Source organism: Saccostrea cucullata, unplaced genomic scaffold (genome assembly GCF_032062105.1).
Source record: "Saccostrea cucullata isolate Sc308-1 unplaced genomic scaffold, CSIRO_AGI_Scuc_v1 ctg225, whole genome shotgun sequence".
NCBI classification, from domain to species: domain Eukaryota; kingdom Metazoa; phylum Mollusca; class Bivalvia; order Ostreida; family Ostreidae; genus Saccostrea; species Saccostrea cuccullata.
Window position 1 is genome coordinate 51,161 of NW_026924740.1, and position 11,566 is coordinate 62,726.

General features: G+C 33.8%; 1 protein-coding gene and 1 long non-coding RNA gene across 3 annotated transcripts; one reads left to right on the forward strand and one right to left on the reverse strand.

Moving 5' to 3' along the window:
• Window positions 1–1,689: 1,689 nt before the first annotated feature.
• On the reverse strand, window positions 1,690–8,002 carry LOC134267193 (uncharacterized). Of its 2 annotated transcripts, none has more exons than XR_009992109.1 (5): window positions 7,825–8,002; window positions 7,597–7,707; window positions 5,323–5,451; window positions 3,647–3,756; window positions 1,690–1,826 (listed from the first exon to the last, which is right to left on the reverse strand). It is a non-coding gene; the product is annotated as an uncharacterized LOC134267193 (long non-coding RNA). The 2 variants fall into 2 exon arrangements; XR_009992108.1 differs by having other exon boundaries at window positions 5,323–5,454; window positions 7,825–8,001.
• Window positions 8,003–10,127: 2,125 nt separating this feature from the next.
• On the forward strand, window positions 10,128–11,321 carry LOC134267188 (uncharacterized). Its single transcript, XM_062749412.1, has one exon. The coding sequence runs from the start codon at window positions 10,128–10,130 to the stop codon at window positions 11,319–11,321; it is 1,194 nt and encodes a 397-aa protein (XP_062605396.1).
• Window positions 11,322–11,566: the final 245 nt, after the last annotated feature.

The following is an 11,566-nucleotide window of genomic DNA, read 5'->3' on the forward strand; positions in this document are numbered from 1 at the left end:
CGGGGATATAGAATGCGAAGTCAATAAAAACAAATTCGAAATAGGCCTACATGCACCCAATTTCATCGATCACGGGAATACAGGATTGATTACTACGTCGATTAAACATAATCCTGATAGAATTAATGTTCTTTTTTAATTAATTAATACTCCAAAAATAAAAACGTCCAACATTACTTCTTTCATGTAAACAGGGATGTATATATTCAACTTCAATATTAACTGTAGGACGTTAAACGACATACATGTACGATCAATATATTAACTGTAAAGCCTTATGACCCCCTTCCCAAACACAGGCACCTGAAGTATGGATAATACCCCCCTTTTTTATATATTTTTTAAATTTAACAAAAAAAAGGGGGGGTATTATCCATACTTCAGGTGCCCGTGTTCCCAAATACTCTTACAATTATGAGAAAGACATTTTATTTTCTTAATATAGGCATTAGAAATAGGAATTTTCTTATTTGTCTTAGCTAGAACAATCCCCAATTTATCCAATGTTGTCACCAAACAGGTCTGCACTGGGTCCATAAGACATTCATCATTCAATGGTAGAACATTTTATCTACATTTGTCATATTTTACAGAGATCCAGGAGGTACTGAAAAAGGGACAATGCTTCGACTGAATGTGTCATCCATGTACCAGTATACACCTGTTAAATTGTTAATGAGGCATATCCAATAATTCTTATACTCATGAAGAGTGCGGCAACTCCCAAGTAGTTAAGGATGGCACTCATTTTAAATCAGGTACAAGATAATTTTTTGGGCTGCACTTTTCTTTACTTCAATATTTCAAACTTACTAGTTAAGTATCAAGTCCACAAAAGCTCAAACACCATGGTGAATCAATGGACCATAATGATAATTAAATTTGTCATATGCTTTCTTATTAAATTATCAATTTGAAATTTGATTGGTAAAAAACATTTATTAACAAGTACAATTCTTCTACTGTGTGCCTGTCATCCCAACAATTGCAAATGCACATTGATACATGTAGGTTCTCCATGAAAATTGCTAACTGTGCAGAATGGTTGCACATTTTTTCAATGAACGACATTTTCTTAACATTGAATCCTTCAGTATAACAAGACAAATATTGCATGCTTATTTTAATACAATATAAATAAACTTAAGAACAAATTTAAGGATTGAAGTTTAATTTGTATATTTGGTTGTTACATGCGTAATTAGTTTTATGTATAAAGGATGTACACAAGCATTTTATAACATTGAAAATATTCAAGAAAGTATTCTCTTAATTTCTTGTAGATCCTCACTTCTAGGATGTTTTCCATGTTCTTGTGAAAAGTGTTTTCACCATGGCACCATTCAGCTACAAATACTTTGCCGGTGGAACTGTGACATCAATCAACTGCTCATGCCACTGCTAATTGGCAGAATTTTCTTTGGGACAAGCAAATTGTTTCAAATATTTTACACCTGCAAGTTAGTACTTATGAAATTTTGTTTGCAGGAAGCTAAAAGCTAATGAGTACTGAAAATACAAGCCAGATGAAGTACAAAAGTGTTGATACAAGTCATTTAGAATTTTCAATTCTTTGCAGGTAGTGATGAGTGTACTGGAAGTTTTTTCGGGATCTTGTCCGACATCATAGGTACAACTGGTCACTGTGCTTTCTTGGTTATATAAGTAGGCATATTGTTAAAGCGGTGACACATGTAGCTTCAAATGATGCTTGACTGTTTAAGTGTTTTTCTTTGATTTATAAGTAAACCTGGATTGATCTCTGATGCAGTAATATAGAGCCATGTCCATTCTTTAATATTCCATCATCCCACTGTCACAAAGTACTGTAATAAAAATGATTTTGATTTTAAAAATTTTTGGTTTTTATATGTAACATAAAATTCTACAGAAATTCAAATATTAAAACTACTTCAAAACAAGATGTGTTTGTGAAACACTATGCACCAGGCGGCAACAAATTCAAACAAGTTTTTTTAAGCATATAGGTCATAGTCAAGGTCACAAGGTCATTGGCCTTGGTGTCATTTGAAAGAGCTTAATTAGTGGAGTATGCAAATCAAATATGAAGTCTCTATCTTTAACAGTACAAAAGGTATGGTGAAAGTTCAAAATGGTATTTATAGCATTAAAGTCACATTAAAGGTCAAAAGTTCACTGGCCTTGGTGTCATTTGAAAGAGCATAATTAATGAAGAAGGCATTCCAAATATGATTTCTCTATCTTTAGTGTATCAAAAGTTAAGGCGAAAGTTAAAAAAAAAGCTATTTTTAGCATATATGTCACAGTCAAGGTCACAAGGTCATTGACCTTGGTGTCTTTTGAAAGAATTTAATTAGTGGAGTAGGCATATTAAATATGAAGTCTGTATCTCTCATGGTTCAAAAGTTATTGTGGAGGTTAAAGTTGACAAAAGACAAAAAGACATAGAAACAGGATATAAACAATAGACAATAATTCACTTATTTTATGATTGTGTATATTAATGTGACTGAATTTTGGACTCAATTTGTACAAAGGTTTAGTGTCATTGAAAAAGATTACAAAATATCCAAAAGAACTGTTTTACTTGTTAATATAGAAGGAAGTTGTTTAGAAAATTTTCTTTTATTAGTTGCAAAAAATTTTATTTACTATTGAAGATCACAAGATAGTAAGCCATTATTTATTGATGCAGTAAAGTTATTCAAGTATTACAGAAACATAGAAAATTGTTGTGAAAAAGTTTTTCAATGTAAGGACAAAATACTCAGTAAATGGGTCCTGTGTGATAATGTGTACAACTAGTGATGAAAAAATCAAAATTGTAATTTTTTGTTAATCTATATCTACATTTGGGTACATCTGTTTTGTTTTTGGATAAATTGTATGTTTAACTGTCATATGTTTACATATATGTACATTTATTATGCCCCCCCCCCTCTTTGAAGAAAGGAGGCATATTGCTTTGCTGCTGTCTGTCAGTCCATTTAGTTTCCATTCATTTTCTTCACAACCATTGCACTGAAATGAAATTTGGTATACAGCCTTACAGGTATATCAGATGAATATCTAGGTCAAGTTCTGTTTTGGGTATGATCATCGCACCATTTTTGACAGAGTTATACCCCTTGGCTTTAGAAAAATTCCAATTACTTGCAGTTTCTGTTCATTTCCTTTGCAGAGGTTGCACATAGTGAAATGCAATTTAGTATACAGATTTATCAGATGATCATGAATATCTAGGTCAAGTTCTCTTTTGGGTATGCTTGCACCATTTTTGACAGAGTAATGCCTTTTTCGACTTAGATAAAAAATTCCAATGTGGGGGGAGGGGGGCATAAGTATTTTACAAACATCTCATTATTTTTAATTTTAGAAAGTGCACTGTGTGAGTGTGTGCAATTGTGGTGGTGAGTGGGTGAAAATTGTCTTGTGTTTGTACAGTGTATATATGGATATGGAAAATGCTTCAAAATAAAGCATTTAAAAAAAAGTTTTGGAAAGTATGGCAATCATATACCATGCAGTACTCAGAAATGCTAAATAAAAGGCTGTGTAGAAGAAAAAAAAATAATTAAAACTACCAATCAAATAAGTATTAAATGTAAATCTTTTAAGACGAAGGTTTTGCTTTGTCAGATTCTTTGCCTATAGGGTCACTTACCTTTAATAATGTCATGACAGGTGAGGCACATGGCTGGTCTTCATGCTGGATCAGTTCTTAGTTAAAACCATCCAGTATTGCCCCAAGATTGCCAGATGTACAGACAAAACCTGTAATTTAGCAAGCTTCTGTAATATGCCAATTGAATTATTACATAGGCCATAGTTGTATGTGCAACTGATAATGATGTAGGACTAAGGTGCCTGACAAATAATGAGTTATAAATCTTATAAATATCCATTTATTTGATACAAATCTTAACTTTCTTCATTAAATTTTATCAATGATTTTACAAGAAAATCAGAATAAAAATTGTCCTTTTTATACATAAAAAATATTTTCATTTAAAATCTTTTTATTTAAAAATATTTGTTGCATTTTCATATTTAGGGTACCCTTCCTAGGCCAACAATAAAAAAAATGATTTGTTTGATGTACTCTGACAGACCTGTTAAAATAGCCCCTACCCATTTGCATTCATTTCTTGGGGGCACTTAAAATTTTTTAACACCCCCCTTAATTTCCATAGATGTTAAAGATAAGGTATCATATTTTTTAAGGATGCTTTTTAATTTATAAATACAAAGTCTTTGTAACTAAATGAAAACATTAACAGATTTCTGAGTCTGTGGTTTTAAATATGACAGTTATCAATTTATTCAATGCTGTAAGACATAAGAAAAAAAAACTAGAAATATGTCCACAGGACAGGAATGCCCGCCAAGGGTATATTAGTCATCCAAAATGAAAATTTGTTTGAAATTGGATCAGAATATCTTGAAAAATGTTACAGTTGAATTGCTTACATCAGTATGTATCAGCATATGAAGTTTGACACTAATTTCAGAGATGTGAGGTCAAGGTCAAATAAAAGGTCAACGTCATGTTGATGCAGTTGAATTGCTTACATCAGAATGTATCACTATATGAAGTTTGACACTAACTTAGGAAAACTGAGGTCAAAGTCAAAAGAAAGGCCAAGGACAAAAAATATTTGTTTCAGTTGAAAAGCTCTCATCAGTATGGTAAATTTGATACAGTAAATCTCGTTTCGTACGAACACGAATATTGCAAATTCATGGGTATAGCGAAGTCATCTTGGATTCCCAGTTATAAAATTTCAATGAATTTCTTATACGATTATAATGAATTATGGATATAGCGAAGTAATTTCATAGGTCCCAGCAACTTTGTTATAACCGAGTTTTGCTGTAACACCATCTTGAATGGTATGTTTAAAACTAAGTTAAACACTAATTTAAGAAAAGTGAGGTCAAGGTCAAAGGAAAGGTCAAGGACAGAAAATGTTGATGCAGTTGCATAGCTCTTATCAATATCTATCAGCAAAGTTTGATGAAATATCCTGTATAGTTTCTTTTAAACTGGGCTTTGAACTGAGCTAAACGCAAAGTGTGACGCATGGACAGAAAGACAGAAGACAGACATGACAAACACTATATGCCCAGGCCATAATCATGGTGGGGCATAAAAAAACTACCGGTACCTACCAACCTACCTGCCAACCTTGATAAAAGTGGGTAGGAGTACATCAAACAAATATATTTTTAAAGCTGGCCAGTTGTTGACTAGTATATTAGTCATTTTGATATGCTATGTCTTATAAAAAATAAAATTTATATTTGTCTTAGAACTTATTTGTTGCATCAATTTCATACCTGTATTTGATTTGCATTGTTTTGGATGCTGATAATTCAAAGTCATGATCAGTATAGTCTTAGGTGCTGCTGACTTTGGATCTCTTAGGAACTGCATCTTTTATCTGTGTTACTGGTTCTCTTGTACTTCTGCTATAAATAAGTTTTAGTGTATACAGTTGTGTAATATCAGTGAATAAATTGAACAGACAGATTGATTGTTTATTGTTTATCGTTCCTCTCAAGTATTTTTCACTCATATGGAAACGACAGTGGAGAGCTGCAAATTTTGTCCTAATGACCTATACTCAGCACTCAGGGCCATTGACTGATTGAGCAGGAAGGGATCTTTTTTGTGCAAACACCTGACCTACTGCAACAAGGGGCCACAGTTATACTGTATCATCCCAAGGACAGGTCTCCACATCCCACAGTGAGTTTCAAACTCATGATGTAAGGATCAACACCTTATTTCGCGACTCTACTAGACCAGACACTCTAACCACTGTGCCATGCAGGCGAATTTGAACAGACAGAAAAATTTACCAAAATCCATAAACCAATTTTTCTATAAACAGGAAACATACTCTCTAAAGAAGGATATGGAAATAACGAACAGTATTCAATCTCAACGTCCATTAAACAAATATACAAAATAAGAGCAGAGCAAACACGGACCTCCGAAACATCAGAGGTGGGATCAGGTGCCATGGAGGAGTGAGCATCCCCTGCCGACCGGTCACACCCGCCGCGTGCTCGTTGTCATAATCAGGAAATAACAGAAAAAATCCGTGGTCAATTCAGTGTATAAATAATGGACTAACAATTGGTATGAAAAACGTCAGTCAGCATTTCATTCAATGATAAATTGTATTTGCTGACAAGGTCATTGTATCGACCATAGAATTTACGAAATGATGACTTTAAACGAGACTGTTGATATTCTTGTTTCATCAACTTGCTTGTCAATAATTTACCTCGTTTAAGAAATTGTTCATACGTAGAGCACGCTCTTGCGTATCGAATCAACTGAGATATAAATACTCCGTATGCAGGTGATGAAGGTATATTGCTGCATAAGTAAGGGAAGTTGACGATAGAAAAGTTAAAGTCATCACGTTTATCATATAGCTTGGTTGTTAGATTACCATTAGTGTCTTTTTCAAGTAAAATATCCAAGTATGAAGCAGAAGTGTCGGACTCTGTGGTATCTTTTATCTCAAGCTCACCAGGATATATCGAATCGACGTAGGAATGGAAATTATCATTGTTAATTGACAATACGTCGTAAGGGAGAAATATGGTCATCTAAATTTTATTTTATGCAGAGAGATGGCAAAATATATGAACATCTTATCCTTGTGAAATAGATCTAAATTGCTACAAACATTTAATGCTCAAAAAAATAATCCACTAATACAAAGCAGGTTAAAATTTACTGAAAAACAAGATGTGATTGTGAAACACTGATGCCCCCGTACGGCAATTTAGCCACAGTTAAGCTTTCTCAAATGCAAATCAAATATGTTAATTGGTACCAAAGTAAGGTCTTTTCACAAGAAATGAGAAATGTAAACACTAACTACACCTGCTCCAGGGTTATGACCAATGTTAACATCTTAAAAGACAAATTCCGGGTCAAGGTCAAAGGGTCAAGGTTGTTGTGTTCTAAAGAAAGGCCTTGTCTCAAAGATTACGTATGGGAAGTATGAGAGCACTGGCCCTTACCGTTCAAAAGTTATGGCCAAGGTTAAAGTTTGTAAAAAGTAGGTCAAACTTTAAGGTCAAGGTCAAAGGGTCAAGATTCTTGATATCCAATGAAAGGTATTGTCACAAGGATTACACATGTGAAATATGAAAGCTAGCCCCAACTATTCAGAAGTTATGGTCAAGGTTAAAGTTTGTAAAAAGTAGGTCAAACACCAAGGTCAAGGTCAGATGGTCAAGGTTCTTGAAATCAAATGAAAGGTCTTGTCACAAGGATTAAATTTGTGAAGTATGAATGCCCTAGTCATTACCCCTTAAAAAATTTCTGTCAATGTTGTATTTTTAAAGTGGGTCAAACTCCAAGGTCAAGGTCAAAAGGTCAAATTTGGTGGTACCCATATAAAGGTCTTTACACAAGGAATATTCATATGAAATATGAAAGTCATAGCTCCACTAAATCAAAAGTTATGGGCAAGGCGAAAGTTTTTGCAGACAAACAGAGAGACAGACAGACAGACGGACACGACAAAAACTAATTACCCCCGAAACTTCGTTTACGGGGGCATAAAAAGTATATTAAAAAAGTACCCAAACAAAAGTGATGCAGCCACAATATCATAAATATGACGTTGGTTCCCATCAATGACAAAACTCCTCCTCTAATCAGCTGATGAATAACATCTCGGATTCAAGAGAAATCTGTAAACAAATTAAGGCAAAAGATAATTTTGAAACTATTTCATTCGGTTAAGAATAAAACACTTCATTTTCCCTCAAAATAAACAAGAAACGGATGACACTCTCTGATTTGTTTACCTGTATTTCGATCGAAATATTCCTGGTGGACGCTCGCACCCAATTTCTTATGACATGAAATTCATACATAGTAAGTCGGACAACCCTTCGGCTTTGTAAAACTATTTAATTTCCCCCTGAAAGCTGTGTGTAAACCAGAAACATGCTGAACTCAATGCACATTCACCATGACCATGTGCGAGGAAGTGAAAATTATCGTAAAATCTCGCGAGTCACGTGACGAGACTTACAGACTCTGGACCGAATTTTCTCAGCTTTTGAAATAATGAATAAAAAGTTCACTTCCGGTAAAGGGAGAAGTCATTTCAAATGGAATTTAAATAAACATAATGAAGAGAGATATCTCTTTGCAATAAAGAGATATCTCTTTTTGCTTCAGAGATATCTCTTTTAGACCCTTTTGAAAGATATCTCTTTCACTTTGAGAGATATCTCTTAAGATAAACCTAGAGAGATATCTCTTTTACTTAAAGAGATATCTCTTTAACTTGGAAAGATATCTCTCTAAGTGATAGAGATATCTCTCTAGGTGAAAGAGATATCTCTCTAGTTGAAAGAGATATCTCTCTAACGATCAGAGATATCTCTTTAACGTTCAGAGATATCTCTTATCACGAAAGAGATATCTCTCAAGGAGAAAGAGATATCTCTCAAAGAAAAAGAGATATCTCTCTAAGTATAAGAGATATCTCTCTAACTTTAAGAGATATCTCTTTCTTATGGAGATATCTCTTTAGAATAAGAGATATCTATTTAAGTTGAGAGATATCTCTTATTTTTAAGAGATATCTCTCTAAAATGAGAGATATCTCTGTAATTTTCAGATGAAATTTATTTTCCGAATAAATAGTAAAAGGGCTTGCCATATAAAAGGGTCTCAATTGTGAAGGATATGATGTTTTAAATCCCACATTCTTCATTAGAGAACTAGTAGATAAAATGTATTAATCAAAATCTCTTGTCACTGGTGTTACTTCACCAGTCATTGGTGTTACCATAAAAATTAACTATTCGTAGAGAGCTTTATACAAACTAAGTTAAACTTGACTAAATTTACGTTACTTAGGTGATAAACTCTGACATTCATGCATGGCCAGTGAATTTTTCAGAAGGGAAAATATATTTTTTGAGCATAAAAAAATGTTTTGTCATTGGTGTTACATGTATATGATCTGAAGTTGTCATTGGCATTACCAGATATTTAAAACTTCTGTACGTGGAAAAAAAATATTTATTGGAAAATAAATCAATTACTTTCAAATACCATAAATTAGGTTTGCAAAGTAGAATACAAATAAATAATTTTTCAATATAAGAAGAATATATTTTGCCTCCAAAAGTACTTGTTTTGTCAATGGTGTAACCATTCCTGTCATTGGTGTTAAACTTTAGAAAGTAATGCCAATGACCGTAACACCAATGACGTATTAGTCATAAAATGATCTAATATTTCTTATTAACCCTGGATAAAGTAAAAGTTTTGTCAACATTGCTTTTAGTTTCCCTCAAGAACATCTTTCGTAAAAGAGTTCAATGAATATCTAAAATCGTTTTGAAATAACGATGGAAACACCACTGACAAAAAAAGTTTGTACTATTGTACTTTTTTACTTCTGAAGTCCATTAATATGTTCTGATCATGAATATCAAGGAGCAGTTTCTGTTGATTTTGGTGAGAAATGATGTTATATGACTTAGGACTGTTTATATTTTCTTATCAGGAATGATAACTCTTTTGTAGCAAAAACAAAAATAGTAACACCAATGACACAACTTTCTTGTACAGTCATATTAAATGCTGTATTAGTTAAATGGAAGGTGGGGCTCATATTTTTTTATTCAAAGATATATTCTATTTAACGTTTATTTTATGTATACATGATTTTTTAGACAAAATTTCATATCATTTTTGGCGTATTTATCCTTATTTGAAGAGAAAAATTCCATTGACAGCATGATTTTGGCTGATTGGAGTGATAAAATCATCCATTAACTTTAATGAAATTAATTATGTGAAATTTTTTATTAGTAAATAGAAAGTACAGATGTCATAGATTGTAAAGCAACAATCCAAAATAGGGAGAAAATAAGAAATAGGATTTTACAAAGAAGTGACACATTTAGCTGCTTTTTTTTATATTGACCCAGATACCTTTTCAGAGTACAAGGATCAAAACAAAGGGAAGATGCTTCACGTCAAAAATGTTACTTTACCGCAAGCTCGTACTCATTTTTACTATATCAAATCCGAGAAATATATGATAGAAAGTCATAAAATAAAAATATTGAACATCCGGAAATATATGGCCAACAGAGCCCAAAGCCTGAAAGATCAGATAGATAAAGTGCTTCAGGACCGAAAATCAAAAGTAATCTGTTTAAAAACAAAGTTACAAAACACGTATAGAGCAATAAGCAAACAAATGATTAGCTTACAGGAGCATGTGAAAAGTTATGAGCAGACAGAAAATAGAGCAGTAGAATTTTTCTTGTTCCAAAAGAAGATTCCTGTCCCCAAGTTGACGTTCACTTCTTCCATGCTTACCCTTCTAACTACTGAAAACAAAATCAAGAAAGAGGGTGTGATTGCATCACTTGTAGAAATTAGTATTACAGAAATTGGGAAAAGAAAAGTAAGAAGAAGACGATTATTGAAAATGTCAACAGATTTATCGAAGGAATCCTTAAGATTGACAAGTGTTCGATTTGTGGACCACATTTCTTGTGTGACGTCAAACCGGATGTGGGTGAGTGATGATAATAATCTAATTTTAGCAGACCTAAGAGGTGACACTTTATGTCACCTTACAAACATAGATAGCGGCATCTTTAGCTACGGATTACACACGGTTACCAGTGATGGAGATCTTATCTATATAGACAAGGATTCAGCCATCAGCAAACTTGGAACGTGCATCAAAACAAAATCTATCTTGACGAATACGACGGAAGCATGGAAACCGCGTTGTATCTTTTGCTCCCATTTCAACGGAGATATTCTTGTCGGAATAGAGAAACATAAGGCGGACGAAGGCAATGTTGATCGATACAGTGGTACAGGAGAACTCATTCAAAGCATTATTTACAATAGAAAAGGTCGGAATCTGTATAAACTTCCTAGCTATATTACAGAGAATCATAACGGTGATATAATAGTGTCAGACCAGGGACTAGAAGCCTTAGTAGTGACGGACCAATATGGAAGGCGTCGCTTTTCCTACACAGGGCCGCCTGGGTACCCGCTATCACCTCATGGTGTCTGTGTAGACCCATTCCTACATATCATAGTCTGCGATTCTAACACCAGGACAGTGCAGATGATGGACATGAATGGTCACTTTTTAGAATGGCTACGGACAGAATCAGACGGGATAAGTGTACCATGCGGACTGAGTTATGATGAAAGGAATCACCTTCTTATGGTGGGGTCATGGAACAGCAACACAATGTGTGTTTACAAATACATCCAGACATCAAAGTTTCTAACAGATATTTAACATAAGGGTGAATCAGCTTAGGCTCTGCCGTGGTACTGATGTGTTAAGGTATCTAATAGCGAGATTATGCCCTGTTCACACGGAGAGTTTAATTCGAATTAAACGTAAGTTTACTGCGAATTAGCTTCGCTAAGCGTTCACACGGAGAATTTAATGCGAATTAGTTTACTTCGCATTAGTTTACTGCGCATTAAATTACTTCGCATTAGCTCCGTGTGAACGCTAAGCGAAGCTAATTCGAATTA